The sequence below is a fragment of the Osmerus eperlanus genome, chromosome 17 (genome assembly GCF_963692335.1).
Source record: "Osmerus eperlanus chromosome 17, fOsmEpe2.1, whole genome shotgun sequence".
NCBI classification, from domain to species: Eukaryota; Metazoa; Chordata; class Actinopteri; order Osmeriformes; family Osmeridae; genus Osmerus; species Osmerus eperlanus.
The window spans coordinates 7,427,587-7,449,559 of NC_085034.1; the positions used below are offsets into that span (position 1 = coordinate 7,427,587).

A 21,973-nucleotide genomic window follows, 5' to 3' on the forward strand; every position below is an offset into this window, starting at 1 on the left:
TGTAGAGAAATCAGCCTCACCGATTAAACCATATCAAGCCACGGTATCGATTTGCAGAAGTAGGCTACATCCACTAAAGATAACGAGTCTCGACTCCTTGGAGGATGTTGAGAAAAGGAAACATATGGTAGCTACTGTAAGTCGCTCTGGATAAGAGCGTCTGCTAAATGACTAAATGTAGCAGAATACAGTTGTAAGCAGCGAAAGATCATCATTGCCCCTGAGTGATCCTTTTATGAGACTGAGAGCCTTGATCATCTCAGTGCTTGGTCTTTAATGTCTGGCTTCCAGATGCTTTACAGGCCTGGTATTCAGTACAAAACAGCAGGGTAGAAACAGGAAGGAGCGTTTCTGCAGCGTGTGCAACGTCCACATCATAGCATCCTGCCGAACCTGCACGTATTTTGCCCCATCAAACAAACATGCAATAAGCGCATGCAAAAACACTACTGTTCGTTGTACAACCTCGTTAATTTGCCAAAAAGCAATGCCAGTTGTTGCTTGATTTTAAGATGCAGAAAGATTGTCATGTTGCAATTTTTTCTCCATGCTACTTCTGAATAAATCATAGAGAAATCCAGCCTATAAATAAAAGACTACACGTTACACGTTTTAAACTAGCTACATGCTTTCTTTGGATAAGGCGGCTTGAATATTTAATGGATAACGGGCCATTATACTGCACGGATCTAGGGCAGCACAAACAGGGGGGAGCGTCAGATAACGGTCCTAAAGAGTCCTCGTCCCAACAACACAACAGGAGGAAAGCTGAGCTGGTCTCCATTCTGACTGCTGTGTGAAGGGGGCTCGGGGAGGGGCAAACCCTTCTAGGTTAATCTCCACAAACAGAAACAAAGAAATCCACCAACACGTATAAAGATTGAAGACACAGGTTACAAATAACAAACACAACATGTTTGCAAACTATCAAGACATTCAAACAAAAAGATTTACAAACTTTGCAATGTATCATACTACACAGTTGATGCCTGCTAGGAAGGATGAAGTGGCAATTCTGGCCACTTCGTTAAGATTAATTTAGCTAACAAAACATGTATCTGAATCTTGAAGCGGTTTTAGAAATGTGCACAGTGCCTAATTAATGAATTTGTAGCCACTATAGCTAACCCAGTCTGATAGACACCACTCGCTGGCTAGCTAGATAACTGGAGGAGTAGCCTTGTTAGCTAACCTAATGTTGCTAAAGCTTTGGCTAGCAAGTTCGCTTTCAATATTGGCAAGTTACCTTACGTGGTTATTTACATTTATGTGTTACAGTTATGCATTCCAGCAAAATATGAACATGCACGCTTTTACTCAATTTGTTTCTCGTAGTTTGACATGACAGGACGACGCAAGTGACTAATCTCAAGGGGCCGTCGTTTGACTCCGCGATCTATAGTTCAGTGCTATGCCCCATCAGACACCTCTGAGCTGTGGGAAGCCGTTTTGTCCCGTCCCGTCCCGAGCCCGTCCCCGCCTCCCTCTCCTCCGCCCCCTGTTTATCACAGCGCTGCACCGTACTAGCTAATACGCTAGCATTATGTAGCATGTATGTAGCTAGCATTCAAACCTCACCTCTCTTATCGAGGTCGTAACCGACCACCACGAAGTAGTCGGCGAGCCTGGCCATCTTGGAGTTTACGGCGACAGGCCTTTGTAGCTATATCCTTCCACTTGAACGTCAATACTCCATTCACATTCTGATGGTGAAAGACACATCACGGGCGACAGTAGCATCCTTCCAGCTGTATCCCGCCGCCATACTGTCAGTCTGCCTTGCCCTGACAGTGGAGAGCAATGAGTCTGCGCACAAACTCTCAGGGAGGGGCACATGGCAGGAATGTCCAGTACACATTCTGACTTAACTCTACGAGGATGACAGACATTAGTTGAGTAAAACGGGTGTTGCTGACTGTGCGACGGACAGGGGGCTACAATTAATTTGGGATGAGTCTGTAAAGACAATAATTTACTAAAAGCATGCTGGTGGTATTTACATTAAATCCATCGTGTGTGTGTCTGTCTTCTTGTAAATCTCTAACTTAGACATAAGGATTTTGTAAGCAGCAGTTACATAAGTAATTTATGCTAATATTTCATATTTAATGTCACATTGTAATAGGACGGACGGCCCCATATTTATGACTAAGTAAACTATAGCAAACGGACAGATAAATTAAAATACAGAAGTTATGGGTAGATGAGTTTTGTCCCAGAAATCTATCCAAACAGTTACATATTTTGTGCCTGTCCAGTCAGCAATGCCACAGAGAGAATTCCAACACTTCCTGCACTGTGAACTTTGACCAAAAGTACTTATCACTCTGGCATTAAAAACATTCCCAGGCATGCTTTTTCTCATGCATTTTTGCATTGATGCTTGCCTTTCAGCAACAGTTTCTCTTCAATTTTCCTGGTTAAGCTGTTTATGCCCCTGACTGAAGATAATTGGCTTTAAGGAGGTCACTGGTTTCGTTTGACAGACACCATCTTTGACAACAATGTCAAACAAGATACCACATATTCTAGATAAACCATTGTCGTCAGTGGACCGACACTATTTTCATTGGTAGCTGGTGGGGACCCCCTTCCTGCGGGGGTCATTTGAATTCTTACTGCATTTTTTACATGTTTGCCATGACCTTGGACTGCTAGTGGACAAGAGGAACAAGTAGCAGAGATGTTGCCTGATCTCCCCCAGTACCACTGCAACAAGGAGGGCTTAATCCAAGGTATACAAGACAGTGAGAGGCCTGAGATGACCATAAACCTTAATGATTTACAATGGAAACACTGATCAGAATTATAGCCGTGTCCTGGTTCATACAGTGGTGATGGTAATGTAGTTCTTCTTACTAACAGCCGAGCTGTCTCGGTACTGCATCCAGGTTCCTCTCCAAAGACGAATATGATGACCTTTACGTTCCTCCTTACTAGACCTGTGAGGTGCACGCATCTCCATGGAGACAGGACTGACACAGTGTAGAGATGCAAGAATGAATACTTTTTTTCAGGTAACTCAACTAAAAACAGGTAACTCATCTTGAGTTTTATTTAGGGGTCACAGAGACCATCAGTAACAAGAGAGAGAGAGAAAGAGAGAGAGAGAGAGAGAGAGAGAGAGAGAGAGAGAGGGGAAGAGAAGACAAATTACCAAGAAAGAGGAAAGCAGAGAGGGAAGGCAAGGTCATGTTCTGTCACTGATTCTCCCTAACACCACATACAGCCCACTCAGTGCGCAAAGAGCAGAACTGTAGGGCGGATGCAAGAGTCACATGACTTCCTGACGACAAACCAACAGACAGGAAGTGGGTGAAAGGCCTCTTGCAAATCATAGCTTGTCTTCGGGTGACAATTGGGGTATAATTGCTTTTATTCTGAAGTTTGTAATGAAAAAACCTTTTGACGACAAGAACTGAGACCATAAAATAGTTTCACTTCCTTAAAATGTGTAATAAAAAAGGCAGACAGACACTAAATTAAAAACGGAACAGGGTCTATAATGCATCCGAATTTTCATGTATGGGTAAATCCTCGGTTCATTGAAGTGCTCACAATGCCTTGTGATGAGGAAAGGATGGAAATCAGCCAGACAATATTCAGAGAGAGGGGTCCTATTGTAATCAAATGAGAGGCATATACCGTTAGCGACCCCAAAAAGTGACTGAATGGGTAAGCCTGCTTTGTCAGGTCTAGTCCTTACCACTCTGGATTAAAACGATCAAATGGACTCACAGGTTAGCCGAATTATTGGGCCACACCTAATACCCACACAAGGCTGGGAATGTAGCAAAGGGTTTTGTCTCCAATAAACTCTGTCTTCCTCCTCTGTTACTATTTGTGTTTTTACTCATAACACACAAAGAAGAAACATCAGGACGGGAAGGGGTGTCAGTGATCTCTCGACCCCATTACACAGTCTCCATCACACAATCTACTTCCATTCAGTTCACTCCCCAGCAGGTCTTAAGGTCTTATAAAAAGACAGTCTGGATGTTTCTGTAGGATTATTGTCTAGTTTGCATTGCCGGAAGCTCTTGACCCAGTCAAGATGATCCCCTGTAAACAGTTGAGGTCGTTTTCAGGAGAGTATCTAAATGAATTAATAAGTAAACTTTGCCTTTGTGAACAGAGTACAACAGTCTTACTGTTGTGTTCCCTTTACATAATGATTCTACCATCAAACATTTCTTATTTGTTGGATGGTGTGATCTCATGTTCAACCACTCCCAGAGTAAGAAAAGGCACAGTCAGGTGGAGTTAGTCCTGGACGCACAACTATTGTCTGTCTCTACTGTCCCACCTAGTAACCATTGCGCTATGCTATCATCTTTCCCCAACAAAAAGAAGATCCCTCATTGGCCAACCAAATGGGCACGCTGGCAAAGCCTTGTCCCCCCTTATACCCAGGATGCAACCCTTCCCTCTCTCCACTGGTAACAAGAGCCGTACAAACAAACTTGACTGTGAGACGTCAAACAGAGACTATACTGGCCAGTGAGGTTAGGAAACATGAACAAGCCGTTCAAACAAACGTCCTGGTTGTTCACCGTCCCAAAATAAGATGCATAAACAAACGTGGTGAGGAGCCAATGTGAACACACAGGGGACCCTGAAAACACTGGGAAATAACCACGTCTCCGAATTGATTTTTCACAGGGATTTAATGGTGACTCAATTGAGAAGGCCACATTTATAAGATAAACCCCTCATTTGATGATGTTTGTTTCTGTGTTTTAAAATTCGGACCAATCATGTTTATTATTTTTGGGAACAGAACCCATGCTTTCCCCCACTGGGGGTGAAAGCTGTTTGGCCCGGCTCCACTGTTTAGCTCTGTGTAGATCCGTGGCCTCTCTGATGTAGATCAACCAGTTGGTGAGCATCACTAGGGGGCAGCAGCCGTAAGAGAACGGCTAGACTGAAGTGCAGTGCACGATAACTCACAGAGAAAAGGATGCACTATAACTGAGGGATTCAACTGAACCGTGATTAGAAAAAACAATACATTTTGTTTGATTTAAGTGGTGGTGTGTGTTTGCATATAGGGATTTTCTCTTTCCCCACTTGAATCCACATGACTGGTTTTGTAATATAAGCCACCTACTTTGAGAGAAATGCTCAGGACATTTAAACACCAAACATCTTTGTTTCTGTTTTGCTTCCTGCTCCTAATCATAAAAAGACAAATGGTTTGATCTTTGTGTGCACAAAATTAATAATGGTCCAGAGGTCAACACATATTAAAGCATGTACAGTAGAATGTTTTACTTCGCTTTGGGGGGCCTTGGTTTAGTCCTCCCATGAAAATTACTATGTTTACAATTGCTGAGTGTTTATGCAACCCATGAAACATTATGTGACCCAATCTCGCCAAATATAAATCTTCACGTCAAGCGGGACAAGAGGGAACACGACCAAAGATCCGTTTCCTTTGATCGCTTGGCTGTGTCCCCAAACCTTTTAGTCTATTTCAAAGCCAGGGAGTAAAGTTGGAGACACTTTAAGCACTGTCTGTGCCGCATTTACCGTCTGCACAGAGAACTTACTCAAGTGCACTAATTGCCAAGTAAAGCCAGTGCATGATTGAGAGATCAAAACCGGCGCACGGCCTCTGTCCATGCCAACTCGCTGTTATGTAAATGGGTCAGTATCAGTGATTGACCTGCTTCAGCCACTCATTTTTCCAGTGAGTATGTACAGAACTTGGAGATAATTACAGAGAATGAACTCACGATCATCTCCAGCTTTATTACAAGAGAAAGACTCTCTTGTACTCCTGCACAGAGCGGACAGGTTGGCCATGAATTACATGGATGATCTGGACAAAAGACACATGACTGAACAACATGAGTTGGTTTACTGGTAAGTGGCCTCTCCTTGAAAGAAGGCAAGTAAAAGACTAGAAGTGGGATTTTTTTATCTGTGACCAGTCTGGATTAGACTGCTTTTACCTGCTACCTGTGTGGTACGACACTGTCAGGTGAGTAGCTATGGAGCAGTTTGAAAGCTTCAATGGTGAGACACTCCCACTTTCCAAAAACAGGCAGAAAAACATGCAATCAATGCAGGCTGTTACATCAGAATGAACTTTCCATTAAACCACAGATTAAGAGGTGGAAAACCCGTTTTGATACAAATTCAAACAAGGCAAAGTCCATGTCAGAGCTAAATTCCCTTTTGCAACTTTCCATATATCCCATAGGATCAAAGTATTGTAGGACACTTGCATGGATGACTAACAGTCACATCTTCAATAGGAAAGAAACTCCTCAACCTGTTTAGCATGTCAGTTTTATGAGAAATCCGTTTTGAATAAGTCATACGTGTTCTGTTTAGTGTAGATCAGATCAGGTATGCGCAGCCGGGCCTAATTCATTAAACATGTAAAACAAGGAGAGTTTCTGCATATAGTGAGCTCGGAGACTAAACAAAACCGCCCACATACACTCCTAAGAAGGGATTTAAGTGGCATGTGTTGTATCTGAATCATCAACAGTTATACAGGTCTATGCAAGTACAATACGTATAATAGAGTTGTTCTAACAAGCATCCCACACCCTAAACATAAAGAAGGATACATTGTGCTTTCATAAAAAAGTTAAACATTTACAGTTCACATTCCTCAAGTTTATGAGAACATAAATAATCGATATAATACATAATTGAACTCACGTGAGACTTAACAGCTCAAATTATAACAGCAATAGCTTTGTAACGCATTTCCTTCTTGGAAATCTATCATAATATTTGGACAAATGACGAAGAGACATGTCGCATTAGTCCAATGAGGCGGTATGGGTGTGTCCAGCCAAAATTGGTGGGGATCTTAGAAAGCCTGTATCTTTTCCTATCTCTTGGGCTCAGACACCCTCATGCCACAGTGAAAGATAAGAGCAGGGGTTGGAGAGTGGCTGGAAGACATTAAGTACTTTATGAAAAGCATTTTTGTTAGCACTCTAGTTAGAGGAGCGTTAATGAGTTCAAAAACCACAGGAGCAACAACTGAATACATTTCAAAGATTTACTAGATCAGGGACAAGTATAGCTCAGTGGTAAAGTATTTGACTGCAGAGCAAGGGGTTGCAGGTTCAGATCCCCTCTGTATGTTGCTCTGAAATCAAGTGTGTATGCATTATTAGAAGGAGTAACAATTAATAATTGTTATTGAGTAAGAACAACTATTTGAGTGAATGAATGATGCAGGCAGAAGACTGGAAATGGCTGAATCCTGAATGAATCCTGCAGACTTCACTGAGCTTCTCTGAACTTGGCAGACCCCTGGATAGAGTGTGTGTGGGGGGGGATATGTGAGTGATGAGCAGACCATGGATGTATTTCTGATCACCTGTTGGCTGGTCTCAGGTGTTTGTTGTGATTAGCTGATGAGCATAAAGTCATGTGATGTCTAATGGGGGCTGGTGTGGTCTTCTCCTCCTGAACCTCAATTACTGTATATCCAACTACTACCCAGACGATGTGGGGTTGAGTTTAAAGTAAACAAGCTGATGCAAAGCAATCAGTCAATTATGTTTATAACACTGTCGTCTTAATCAATGCCAACAGTAACAGTCATTTGACTATTTTCCTGTGCCAAATATATTCACGCATGATAGCTACCTGTATAGCCAGGGGTGTGTCATTGATGCTTCTGAAATTGCCCCGCCCACAAGATATTTAACTACAAATGTCATCTCGCGCACAGCTTCAGAGTTCAGACTGAGAACTAGATCTTAACCAACACGTTTAGAGCCGTGGGAAAATATTCAAATAACATTCAGAAACTCGATTACAATTCTTCTTACAGGTAAGAATTAAGCTACCTTTATACTGTAGGCAATATACTTTGTATGATTTTGAGTTGTCTAAGGAGGAATACCACTGTAATTATATGAATAATAGCCTATCATGTATTAGAAAAAGTTGGAAATTAAAGTGGATTTCTGAGAGCAGTGTCTTTTCTGGGTGTTTTATTATCGTTATTATAAATAACACATCATTTAAACTTTAAATAGAAATTACTCTAAAATGTGAACGAGTGACTAAATGAGTGAAAAACGAATTAGACTCAGAACTTTTTGCAGAGGAACAACACGATTTTTTTTAAATCTTAACTTTATTAATGAAAACATTTTCTTTTGTCGCTTTCAGGTCTTGCGAATTTTGCTTGAACATTAGTGTCTGCGAAAAGTCCTGAAATATTCTTTCTCTTGGGATTTGAACTTCGTCCAGGTGGTTTGCTTGTCCCCTCCTTCCAAAGGGGTGTGAGAACTGGCCCCGCGATGCGGTCGCTTCTCCCGCTCACTGTGTATTGCATCAGCCTGCTATCGTTCCAGCTCCTCGCTCTCCCTGTGGACCATCTAGAGAGGAACAGGTAAGAGAAACATATTTCATGTCTCATAATGTTTTAATAATGAATGATGCAGGCTTTGATTGGAACTAGTTTACAAGCATAAATTGACAGGTTATAAATAGGCTACCATAAGGGTACATCCATGGTGCTATATATAGCCCATGTAGAATGATTGATTTTGCACATATAGAACCATGCAGTCTGTCTGGCGACAAACTAGTTGAACTCATGATTATATTCAGTCGAGGACTGTGCGTAAATGTAGGTGTTTTCGTTCAGTCAGAGTGTTGTGTCGGGGAGATAGTCGGCGAGGTCAAAATCAAACAGACGTGACACAATGAACGTAGACTATTCTGACAGTGAACTTTATGCCAGTGTGAATTGCGAAAAGCAGGTGCGCAATGCCGCAATCTCTGATCCAATAATTAAAAAAAATGTATATGAATGCACAATGAGCGGTGTCCAAATTCCATTCAAAATAACAATCTGTTCTTGTTTAAAAACTGTTTCAATAACTTTTTTGGAGAGAATGCCGGTTAGTGTGGTTTACCATGAATAACATTTCCACAAATTACTGCATTTGAGTGCACTACGCTTTCGCTTTTGATCTAATGAGTTTGATAAGAAGTAGAATTTAAACCCATGATATCAGTGAATGAGACTAAAGACAATTAATCGTGTCATCTTTTTGAATACAATGGGTGTTAGGGGTGTACTGTCTGAGGTTAGCTGACACCATGGCGACTCAGGACTATTAAGCAAAACGCATTTGTTTAAGGTGTTTGTAAATGTAATAATATGACGTAATTGGATATTTATCATACAGTTTGTTAAAGTAGATGACGTGAAAGCCGCTTGAGTCCGACTGCAATATCAAGGCTAACAAGGCAAGCCAAGAACACTCGCATTCAAACTCATACTTGTAGTATAGTTCCGTAGTTCTTATGATCTGATTTGGTTTAGGCTAAATGTAAAAGAAAATTTATTTTTCTTTAGCCTGTTATGTTTGAGTTTTTCTGGTAAGATTTCAAATGGCTAAAATTGAACTAGACTTCAAATGGGGAAAAAACAATTCATACTTGCATGGTATTATTGAAAACTCATACATTACAGAATTGGCTTTTTTACTGTATTGAGTGGCAGTTGTAATTTCCACCCTATCTGTTAATTTTTACATCTTGGAATGACAGACGGACACATAAAAATACCCCCACACACACACAATCTCTCTCACACACACTCACACACACACACACACACACACACGCACACACACACAAACCTTTAACCATTTACCTTTGTGGCTCACATACCAGCACAGCTTGAATCAACAGTAACGTGTTTTCACCCTCAGCCCTCAGAGTTTAGCAGGGATGAGAGCGAAGGTGTGCTAGTGTGTGCATGCCCCCTTTTGGTGCTTGGCAGATTACAGCCTTTAGTCACGTACAGATGGACATCGAATCAATTTACTCTGTTTACATGTAAGTTGTAATGGAAAAAAATTGTACAGACACAATTATGGTGAGAACCTAGTCCAGATTCATCCAGGGGTATGCTTTATGTTGACACCCAAAGTGGTTTATATAGTTAATGAAAGAGGTGATTTAGTGAAAGAGTGAAGTGGAGCCGTTGTCTGTGGTTTTCATTAGTGGTGTTGACAGGGTCAAGTTGTGCTAGCCAGCCATATCCATCTGAGGTGCCTCTGCTCTCACAGAAGAGGTCGTTACAATAGCAATGGGGGCCCTCACACAGCCACTGTCAAATGTGTGTGTGTGCGTCTGTGTGTGTGTGTGTGTGTGTGAAGGGGGGGTGTCATTACATGTACTGTATGTGAGTTCGGAGGCTTGTTGTATGTCTGTATGCCTACTGTCCACTTGTGAATGTGTGTTCTTTCAGCTTCTGCTGAAAGAACACACTACTGAAAACTCAAAGCTACTGAAAACAAGATAATCTGTGTCTGGCCTCTCAACACTGATATCTTATTTCTGCCTCCAAATTGCGGTCAACAAACGTATTCCTCCTTATTTATCTCCTACTGAAAACAGCAAAGGGAGAATTCAGAGAACTACGTTTTATGGTCATGGTTTTGAAGGCGGATCTTTCTGTCTGTATGTTTAACTCAATTCTGCGGTTATTAAGAGTCAGTCCCTAAAGATACAAACAGTTCCAAAAGAGGAAGACTAGTTGTCCTGTTCAGGCTGTGTGAAGGGTTATCGCTCCTTGACATCTCGCCAAGATGTTCCCTCAATATTGAGCGGGGCATTCATAGCATCACTCCTTGACCTCCATCCTCTTCTTCCACTCTCCCTCATTCCACATTCCTCCTTTATCCTTGCCACTTCACCACAGCCTCTTTTTCAATTCTCTTTCTTTTCTCATTTCCCTTCCCTTCTGGCCTTTTTTAATCTATTTTATCTTAAACGTTTGAACAATTTTTTTATTCACTGCACTTTTGCTTTTCATCTGTACCGGACATCCTGTTCTAACCGTCCCACCGTGACAGCCTGATAAAAACACGGGTCACATCGCTACTCTTCAGAAAGACGCTTACTGCAGGTTGCCATCCCTCTGCTGCTCCTTAGCCACGCTCTATATACCTCCACATCCTGACACAGCCAAGGGAATATCCCACACACGACCACAGAAACTGTCGAGATCACTCTTAAAAATGGAGACAAAATCACAAACAAACACACACTTAAAAGAGAAAGTTAGGGGGCAAAGCCAAACAAGTGAAACAAAGCTGTGTAGGACAGACTCCTGCAGTGAGAGGCAGGATGCTCTGAGCAAGGCATGCTAGCTGATTAGCGGCTAAAGAGGTTTCTGCTCTGACCCGGCCTCCTCACTGTTAGAACAGGGTTCAATGACACAGCATGACTGATAACACTGACACAATAGTCTGTATGCTCTGTTTGTGTGCATGTGTTTGTCTGTGAACATGGGATGTGTACTAGGAGAGGGAATTTTCGGAGGATCTTACTTGAACAAAACAATGTTTTTCCCATCAATCCCCCTGAATCATTAACTCCCGCTGTCTGCATCATAGGGGGCAGTCCCATCAGCCATAGAGGTCAAACACAATATTTATTCTGGAGTACAAACTGATGCTGTCTGCTGAGAAACATATCAGATGTTGTTGACATGTGATACAGCTAACACAGACTTCCTATGACAGCAGGCATCTCATTGCTTACACCCTAATGAAGAATATCACAAACACAACTTTCAGTACATTAAATACCTTTCATAATGAATAAACAAACTATAATAATTGAAAAAAGGTGGGGTTTTTTTAACGAAAGACACTTTTGTACTTAGAGCCTGATACAACCCAGGTGTTCTCTGTAAATCACCTTCAGAGAGACCATCTGTTCTGGGGTTAGCTGTCTTGAGGTGTGTGCCTTCTCTGGTGTGAGGCCAGCACCGTACAAACAGATCTGGGCTGAACTGGACTGGCCAGATATCCATGTACTACATAAACACTGCCATCACCCTTGCCGTGGTGGTGGTGACCAGACCTGTAGCAGGAGTTGGAGACCCGACTCCCCAGGAAGAGAATTCCTCTGTGGATTAGAGGCTAAGACCTGAATTCCATCTTCCACATCCATAAAGAATATGTCTCCGCTCCACACAGCAAACCTAGCCAAAGACAAGGAGCTGTGGAACATGTCTGAACCTACAGACTACAGTGGGAGCAGCTTATAGAGAAGGCACAGCAGCACAGGTTCTCAAAACACAGGAGGAGTGGTAAAGGAAAATATAACGTTTTTAATTTAACGTTTAAGCATGTGATTTAGTACTTTTGTAGGCATAGTAAGTAATCTGCCCTGCTTGAGCTTGTATTGTCACAGGATGTCTTTATGAGTGTACTCTTTCACCCAGTCCTCGGAGGAAAGTGCCTAGTCGCACCACTTAATCTGCACAAAAGTATTAGTTATCGTCAACAAACCAAAAGGGGCCATGAAAACACAACACCTTGAAAGCGGGTACCAAAAATGTTTCCTCCTGAAATAAATTGCCGACAATCTGACAACAATCTTCCCACTGTTAACTGATGAGGATTATAGACGAATGTGCCATGTTTTCTGCTCATTAGGGCAGTTTGTGGTAAGCTCTAGCGCTCTGTGTAATCATGTATCCAGGCTGCTGCTGTGGACGCTTAACCCTCTCAGACAAGGCCTTCTTGGGGCAGAGCTGGGCCTGGGGAGCACTCTGGTTCTCATGGAGAGTCTCATATCCGTAACCAAAACTAGAGATCTGTAATTACTGTCAATAACAGCGAACTGTTGCCCAAACGAGCTTACCCTGTTATCAACCTCTAAACCCCCCCACAACCTTTCCCAAGTCTAAGTGACTTTTAGCCTAATACCCTCAGATGAAAAGTAGACTCCCACTAAAGAAGTGGAGTTACTTAGTTATCAAGGAGAAACATTTTTATAATCTTCTATGGATCAGGCAGGGCATTAAAAACAAACTGAGCTGAAGGGAACGATTTAAGATAAAGAAGCCGTACTATCTTTGATCCTTTGCCAATCACAAAGCTCTCAATTACTGTCAATTCGGGGGAGGATTAGTTTCTGCATCGCCAAGTGAGTCTGTGAGACTGGACCAGACATACCTGGTGCCTCTCCCGGGCCCTGGTGTTGCAGTGAGGCCAGTCAGTGAGGCTCTGAGCTCCAGGGTGGACGAGCAGACAGCTCTGGGCGGCTACAGGGGTGACTCACACTTACACCTTCCACTTCAGAACTCTGCCTCTCTGGTGCAAATTAGCCCTCAGCAGTGGAAAATAAAACCGACCTGTTAATATTTGCCTGTAAAACCTCAACAAATAAGTTATATAAAGGCCCAAGGACATTTGGAGTGGAGGAATATGTAGGTCAGATATGTAGTGAAGTGGAAAGAGGGGGATAAAGGAGGTTTGAAGTGCACGTTATGGGATAAAACACTTTTTTTTAAAGAATAAACACCCTTTCCCCTCCACCTCCAGTCACTGATTCTCCAAGTATGCTGTTTTGTAATGTTGTCACAGGGTCTTTGTGGCAAATCGCCAGCCCAGACGACCAGCGACCTGACTAGTGAAGCGTCCAGCTAGCATCTGAGGTTCAGGAGAACGTACAGCTGAATACCAAAAGTCCAGACTAACTTCCGGAAGGTTGGGTTGGGTGAGGGTTGTAAGGTTCATGTTCACGTTAGCCACCCTCCAAATCCCCCCTCTGCACGCTCCAAAGTCTCAATCCCATAACATGGACATCGTGTGTCGTTTCCCAGACTGTGTTGGACCTGTTTCTGTCCTGAGAAACAAGGAACCCCAACTCAGCAAGCACTGTAGCTAATCAAACCTTTTTGTGTTCATTTAATTTACTTTATTCACTCTATTCACTCTTCTGCCGACTGATTACATTTCCACATTCTTGTGTGAGAATCAGGTTTCTTCTCGGCTTTAATCACAGAGGAAAACGATCTAGTGCAGCAGATTACATTTCAGTCTCTATGTGAACAGGACAGACTAACGTGTAAACAGATGAACTGGGAAGCTTATTATTTTAAAGAAACAAGTTTACTGTTCATGCGCAAGCCCCATTTTTTGCCTCAATCGAATTCAACAGAACTCTGTCTTCTACAACCACACTTAGCCAATCCTTGAATTTATAAAATTTTCCACACAGTCAAACTAAGTCTCTGCCTGGCACAGCAGGCGGGAGTGACTTGGCTGTGCCACGGGTCAGAGACGTATGACTGGCATAATGAGGTGGTGCTGGAAATGGCTCTCTCCGCCTTTGCCCAAGCATTATCCGGCCTCCCCTGGTGGGCAAAACCAGGGTTCACCCAGTGCATAACAAAAGGGTAGGGAGAGTGGAAAGGAGCATGAGAGTTAAGGCTGGGAAATCTTTGGTCCACATTGTGTAGAGAGCTTTGTTCTTGAAATGGCAATTTCTCACCCTTACTGTAAGAGGATAGCTTTGTTTTCCTAGAGCCCTGTTGTTTCTCTCGTTCCATTCTCTGGGTTTCAGTACAAACTTGGGCGTCTGTGATGAAATGACAAGTCAGCATTTCACGAGGAAAAGGGCGTCTGTGATGAAATGACAAGTCAGCATTTCACGAGGGAAAAACTTTTTGTAATTATGCTAGCTATGATTACTACTTCTCCTCAAGAGCATATGGAAACCTGATGCTGTGGAAAAAGGGTTTTCTTAGAAAATAGCAATCTGTCAATCTTTTTTTTCTCACTGTTTGTAGGCCTTCCTCATTTACAATGACCTTCTCGTGTCATTTTGTGTACAAGCCTAGAGTCTCCGCCATTTTACACGTTTGAGTTCACTTGCGTAGAGTCCTCTACCTGCTTAAAATGGCAAATCTGGTGTGTGAGTCGGTCCCATTATACACCAACCTTCATAGAACCGACCCGAGTCAAAGCTCTCTCAGCAAACAAGCCTGTGACAGCTCAGAGATGAACACCATGGTCAGGTTTAAGATGTGGGTGCCGTGGTCAAACAGTGAGCAGATGGCCAGGCCTTTTTCTTGTTGGCACTCAAGCCACAGTCTATGTGAGCAGTGTTTGCTGAACGACCTGTCCCAGAAACATCTTCTTCTCTTGGGGAAGGTGAACCCTAGGACTCCATCTGGCCCTCTCTGGAGTATGACATGGGACTCTCGACAGTGTTTGCTCAGGACCAAGTGGACTTATAGAGTAGACAGATAAAGTGATGTTGAGGGAGTGGATTATAAAATGTAATAAATTGCTAGCTGCTAATATGTATACAAGGGTGGGTAAAGAGCTATAAAAGCCCATTAACCTTTTCAGTGTATTAAGACCAAAACACCAAATGTGGACATTCTCATCATGTTGGGTATGGCTCACTGTCGTCAATGCTGCTAATGAGTTTCAGTCATGTACAATGAGGCCAAGTTGAATCTAAGTTCACTGATTCAACAGCCAGTATTGAGTTGAGTTAACATAGCTACATGTGGCTTTTTACTATTGCATAGATGTGACCTTTTATTTCTTTATGTTCTCTTCAGGTTGGACCTTCTCAAAAAGCTCCATGCCCTGAGAGAGGAGGACCAGATCTTCACCCCGGAGTTAGATACCGACCCGGCCAGCCCTTCAGACTCCAGCCCTCCACCAGCCGTCCACGACTCCACAAGATGGCTGCCAGGTTTCCTCAGAGACACACCATCGTCCAGCGATATGAAAGAGGCCGTGCAAGTTCGGGCGTTGGCGTGGGCGCGTGGCGCCACAGGCTTGGAGACCCAGCGGAGGCCGTCAAGAGGTCGTCGTCACGCCCACCAAGGTTCAAAAGGGGGTCACCACCACCACGCCCAGCTGATGCGAGTGGGGTGTGTCCTGGGAACCTGCCAGGTACAGAACCTTAGCCACCGGCTCTACCAGCTGATTGGCCAGAGTGGGCGAGAAGACTCCTCCCCCATTAACCCCCGGAGTCCACATAGTTACGGATGAGCTGCAGACAAAGTCTCTCCAAACACCCCAGCAAGTTCATCTTTCTAGATATTTACATTTTCCTTTCAGTAGTATTTGCATCACAGTTTGTTGTAGTCCATACTTTGTCACCAACAAACTTGTTGCAGCTTCTTCTTTTTTTCAAACAACCATTTCCATGCCTTACTGCTCCTGTACTAAGACATCACTATGCCGTCTAACAAGGAGGATTACAACCCACTAACAAGACTGAAACCCAACACAAACAGGACTCCTCTCACCAGCTTGGGAAACCATGCCAAGTCTCCAGAACCTCTGAAGGACACTCCCTCCTGACTCGTCAATAAGTTTAATCCTGTTCATGGAAGGATAAAGACCTGTCCACTCAGGGCCGGCCTCTCGCTTCAACACCAGCAGACACTTGGCCCTGCACCTCCCCAGCAGCAGTTAGCCTCCTGCCCATTGATCAAACACTTAAGCCCCTAATGTGGATTTGAACCTGTGTCGGGATCTGATCCTTGTCAGAAGCGATTTGTTACCCAAAGATCTGACGAAACAACCAAATGAACCCTTTTACCTCTTATCCTTCTGACACCAACCCCCCACCCTCCCATATTAGGGACCATATTTGACACTGGACTGGCCACTGATATCCAGACCACCAGCTACCATTATAGACCACACAGCCACAATCCTTCCCCTCACCCTCACCTGAACACACAAGGTTCAAGGGGTCTTTGTGTGATTATGAATGAGTCATTATGGTGTCATTTCAATGAGGTGCTAGTCCAAACATCATGTAGCAGAGGCAGGTAGATTAGTACTCGTCCCCCCCAACCACAGTCAAGCGGTCTTTAAAATATTATCCCCCTTCACGTGATTCATAAGTTCTCCCTGTAAGCCATGACTTTAGTTAGAGGGCATTTTCACACACTCACTCAGGGCCTTGTTTGATGTGACTTATAAACACACTCTGCCTTGACCAGTCAATAGGGGACCAAAAGCCATCGTAAATCTGGCCAACCCCAACCTAACCCTGCCACCGACAGCATTCTGACTTTGGTGTAACATAATTCTGGAAAATTTGGATACCCCAAGTCCATTGAAGGACAACTGGCTTACCAACATTGTTAGTGTTGGTATGCCCATTGTTAGTGATGTTTAGCGAGGTTCATAATGAGAGACTATGGAGACCAAAATGTAGGGGCAGGAGTGCCAGATTTTAAATTTGTTCGCTAAATACCATACATGCCGTAAAATTTGCCCCAAGAGAGCTGAAATGGTGGGTGGACTCCATCTCTAAGAATAACAAAAACAAGCTGCATTCAGTCAACGTCCCACAATTTCGTCACAAACACGTTATTTGACAGTCTCGAAATATAACTTACAAAATGGCCATGGCTGGATCAACCCCTTTTATGATTTCAACGTTGTGTGGTCCAACAAAGACTCAAGTTGAAAGGATTTCAATAATCCTTTACACTTCAAGTTTTTATGAGCTTTCCAAACCTCTAACATATAATCCTGATTTACTGAATGTGATCTTTCATATTACAGTTAGAATACAGGTCAATACATAAAGTCACTTTTATATTCCTCATTAAATGATCACGTGTGCATTTTTTAAGTCGTTTTGACAGCAAAAATTTTGACAGCAAAAACCTGCCATTGCTTGCCAAAATCGAATTCAATTTGAGTGATCGACATCAAGCTGTCATGTTTTTCTCTCCTCACCAGTCCGTCTTGTCTGGCTTTGTGCCTTTTGACTGAATTATTTTAATCAATACTGGTCATTTTTACGACCATTTCTTTTAATTTAGTTTGATTTCAACATCTCATTTAATCTCTTTCTCTCTCTCTCTCTCTCTCTCTCTCTCTCTCTCTCTCTCTCTCTCTCTCTCTCTCTCTCTTTCTCTCTCTCTCTCTAATGATGATGGTGACAGGAGGTCGCAGGTCATAATTCAGTCGTTTCTTGACCTGAAGGCTAATCTGTTCAAAGACTTGCTGAGGCACACATGCCATTCTCTCTGCTGTAATGGAGCTAATCAATGTCTCGTGACGGATCATTAAAAAGCTTTTCAAATGCTGAGAACTTTGGGTGAATCTCTCTACTTTCTACTCCAGTATTGTCACACGCATCACGTGTGTGAGGCCGCGCGCACGTGTTCCTGCTCAGCCCGACATGAACAGTGTCTATGAGGACCCAATCTTCTGTGTTTGACCTTTGTTGTAGACGTTTCAATTTGCTCAGAAAACACTGTTTGCCTTTGTGTGCTTTTGTGACGTGGTTAGGCGTAACGTTGCGTCAACGGGCAGATCAGGAGCACTTTTATGCAGCTTAGCGCTGTGTTTGTCTGGGTCAACTACGTAGGATCTGCTGAGTGGTGGCAGTCTGGCCACTTCTACCTCCCCTCGTGTGTCCAGTAAACCCATTCACACAGAAGTGTGTTCACGTGTGTGTGTATGTGAGTGTGTATGTTTGTAGGTATTTGTGAGGTAGTCATCCTTTTCAGGATCATCCAGTTTGCTGTCACTCACTCTTAATTTGTGTTGTCCCTATGAAACATAAACATGTCATATATAGGTTAGGGTCACAGCAGAGCACTTTACATGTTGTTAGTTCCTCGCAACTTGAATTTTCAATCTTTGTAATAAAATGTGTGCACGGAAGATGAGAATTGTAATGTATGTATTGCATTTGTTAAGGATCTGTACAAATGTATTTTGTGAAGATGTAGTGGAACACTCCATGGGGGTGAGAGCATGACAGTGACTATTATGAACACTTGTGTATGTGTATATATATATATGTCTTAGTCATACTATTTAAAAAAAGTTACGTATTTAAGTTATCTTTGTATGTTCATATCTGTGTGTCACCAAAGACTCTATTTATCTCGTATTTTCCACACTTTTGTAAGGTGGCCCTAATGGTGGAAAAGGTTAGTTAAATGTTACTGTCAGAGTATGTCCCTCATTCTGTGAAAAATAAAGAATTCCACTGTAGTGAGATGATGTATGGTGTGGGAATCAGATTTGTGTGCACATATCAGGGTGTGTACTTGTCTGTGTGTATGTGAGTATGCATGTGTGTTTTATACAATAGCTTTTTCAAATTGGCTACTTGAAAATATGATAGTTACCAAACATCCAATACTATGGAACACTACGCAGCACCTTAATGTACTGAGCAGATTCCACTCCAAAAAAGACACCAGAACTATACACTCCAACTGTATTACTGAAGGTTTACACTTAAAAACCGAAAAAATTCATGTCCAAGCTAGGCAGTGGTGCAATCACGGAGGAAATTCCCGCATTTCAATGGCCTTGACCAAAATGCACTGATCCAATACTCTTGGCTCTCTGCTGGTAAATCATTGATAGTCTTACATCAACGTGTGAACTGAATATAACGAAGAGAAAGTATGGAAACTTTTGAATGGCACATGATCCGAACTCCACATCATGATGGAAAGTAGCACTCGGCTTACTGATTGGCTGGGAGGGGGCACTTACCGAACCCTCCCCTACCACGCCAGTGAGAGCTGGTTGGCGGACAGAACAGGTGGAACAAGAGTGGAAGGGGAGAGGAGGAAGAGGAGGATGGTCTGGTGGAGAGGTGGAGGGAACGCGAGGACGAGATTGGGCAGATCGCCTGACTGTGCTGCAGGTGTAGCACTAAAGCAAACATCCCTGTGGTTTATCATTCATCTGATCTGTCCTCGGTCGTCCTGAACCAGAGTGCCGACCCCCTGCAGTGTGGTGTGAGGTCACCCGATTGTGTGTGTGTGTGACATCGTATCCAAGAGCCCAGAGTGCCAGTTATGTCACCAGCTGTCCAGACGTAGATGACCTATGTCAGCTTAAACTGAGCTGTGTATCAGGCATCACGGGAGCCTGCATGCATGGGACCACATCACAAGAGTGATGGTGTAACCTTCCAGACTGGCTCAATTACTATTTGCAAATACAACTGAATACTCGTGTGTGCTTGAATTGGTTTACGTTTAAGTTATTATTATTATTAAGTTTTTTTTTAATTATTATTAAGTTACGTTTAAATATCTCGGTAACTGATCCAGGTCTGGCATATGACTTGAGGAGAGTGTGCGAGGTGCATGTTCTGCAACCATGTAGCAGGGTTACATCATTTCAAATTACACATTGACTGATATTGTATTACTCACCAGACGTTTCCAGAACTGGTAGATCCACCTCTGTGCAGTGACCTGAATTTAACCACTTCAAACAGAAAAACAGACCATTCATTTACAGGGACGTGGTGTTCGATTTGGGCTTCATCTCCTTGCAATCCCAGATAAATCGGCTGAGAAACTGTCAAATGACAAATGTTGTCTTTGAACTTGTTTTTTGCAAAACTACCTGTACACCGCATTGACTATGCGGGAAATGTTGGTCAAACTCCCGAAGCAAACGTATTTTCGAATACTGAATGGGATCTCACACTACTGAGGGACCAGATCTGGTGAGCATCAGGGGCTGTAACCCCCATTGAAGGGATTCCACTCCTGAACATGGGACAGTGTGTACTCTGTGTAGACCAGCTACGCCTCCACCCCAACCAGAGACAGGGAGACGGAGAACACAAGGGTCGAAAAGAAAAAGAGAGAGGTAAATAAAAGAGAGAGAGAGACAGATAAATAAAAGAAAAAGAGAGAGATAAATGAGAGAGAGACCTGGAGAAAGAGAAGTGGGGCGAGGGAAGTCACGCGAGAGAGATGGGAAAAGGAAGACGTTCATAGACAGAGCAGGAGCTGAGTGTGAGGGAGAGGAGCGGAGAGAGATTAACGATGGAGGGAGGAAGGAGAGACCGCCAGGAATGTGGAGGGCGGGTGGGAACGATTGAGATGAGATATGTTTGATCCATCGGGATGGAGGTGGAAGTGTGTGTGGGTGTATGCGCGCATTCATGCATGCATGCGTGTGACAGAAGACAGACACCTCACCTCACGTACCTGACCAGGCACTCCTGTCTCAACATTGACCCCCGCCCACTGTCATAACATTTACATTCCAACACGCCATGGCGTGCCATCCTTAGAGGCTAATGACATCTTCTTCTATTCGTTTCACTGAAGTTTGATAGTTATATGGTGTGTTTAGGTGGTAGGTTTTCAGCAGGGGGTATTCCCATGCCGGTTGGAGGAGGGTCATTCTCCAGCTTTTCCATCCAGAGTTAGATTCTAAGGACATGACAACAACACACACCAACACACTGACACACACAGACCCGGCACAGCACCGTCCATACACATCATGTTCAGCACACACGCACCAACACTGTGCCACAGAGACACAACCGGATAACTTCTTTTCGATACCAAAACTGGTTGGGATGACCATAGGAGCGCTGCTGGAGCTTGTTCCTGTAACCTTCCCCATGCTACCAAGGATTAATCACATGACTGTCACCAGGCCACTCAGTATCACTTTGGTCTCTTCCGTGAAATCACCCATTCAAAGTGACAAAGTGACAAAGTGGCTTGTTTGGGGTCGAGGGGGTTCAGTCGACGATTACGTCACTGTTGTTATTAATGACAATCTCTGTCTGTGCTGGGTAACAGTGACTTGTAAGAGAGAGTACCACACATAGGCAGCATTGTAATCAGTCATCATCCTAGAGGAGCTTGGTTTCCTGACTTGGGAAGAAGCTCTGAATGTGCATGACACGACAGATAACCAGGGAACGAGAGATAAGTCTCAAGGGCACAGATAGGGGTTCGTTTCTCAGCGCAACACTGTAGTTCCTATGAAGCTTTGTTAGTGTTTCTGCCCCGTGATTGGTGGTTGGTCTTGGGTCCAGAAGGATGGAGTACCTGTCTGGAATCACGTCCACCACTCTGGCGGTCTCTCCCCGACTGGGTGGATAAGGGAATAAGAAACAAGACTCGGCAGGGCAACTATGAGCTGGCGGGAGAATCTGTGACTCATTTCGAGAGTACACGTGAGAGTGAAAGAGAAAGGGAGTGAGAGAGAGCAAATGAAAACAAGAGATTTCCAAGCACAATATCATTTCCCTCACACAGCTGTCCGGTGGTACTCAGTTTGTAGACATTAGAGATGTACACACAGGCTCTTTCACTGGTTAAAGGAGAGGAGGAACAAGAAACACCTACCACACGCACACACCAAGATCCATGTTGTCACACATAATT

The 21,973-nt window shown here is 43.3% G+C and overlaps 2 protein-coding genes across 10 annotated transcripts in view; one reads left to right on the forward strand and one right to left on the reverse strand.

The window, feature by feature from the left end:
• Window positions 1-1,785, reverse strand: part of sbf1 (SET binding factor 1) — a 35,883-nt gene extending 34,098 nt beyond the window's left edge. For all 9 annotated transcript variants that reach the window (XM_062483208.1, XM_062483206.1, XM_062483207.1 and 6 more), the window contains exon 1: window positions 1,579-1,785. In XM_062483208.1, coding sequence (XP_062339192.1) covers window positions 1,579-1,633 — 55 coding nt within the window. In that variant the 5' untranslated portion in view covers window positions 1,634-1,785. The remainder of the gene's footprint in view (window positions 1-1,578) is intronic.
• A 5,905-nt stretch (window positions 1,786-7,690) lies between these two features.
• On the forward strand, window positions 7,691-18,804 carry adm2a (adrenomedullin 2a). Its single transcript, XM_062483324.1, has 3 exons — window positions 7,691-7,810; window positions 8,155-8,377; window positions 15,377-18,804. Exons 2-3 carry the CDS (start codon window positions 8,286-8,288, stop codon window positions 15,813-15,815), a joined length of 531 nt encoding a protein of 176 aa, XP_062339308.1. The 5' UTR covers window positions 7,691-7,810; window positions 8,155-8,285; the 3' UTR covers window positions 15,816-18,804.
• The last annotated feature ends 3,169 nt before the right edge of the window (window positions 18,805-21,973 follow it).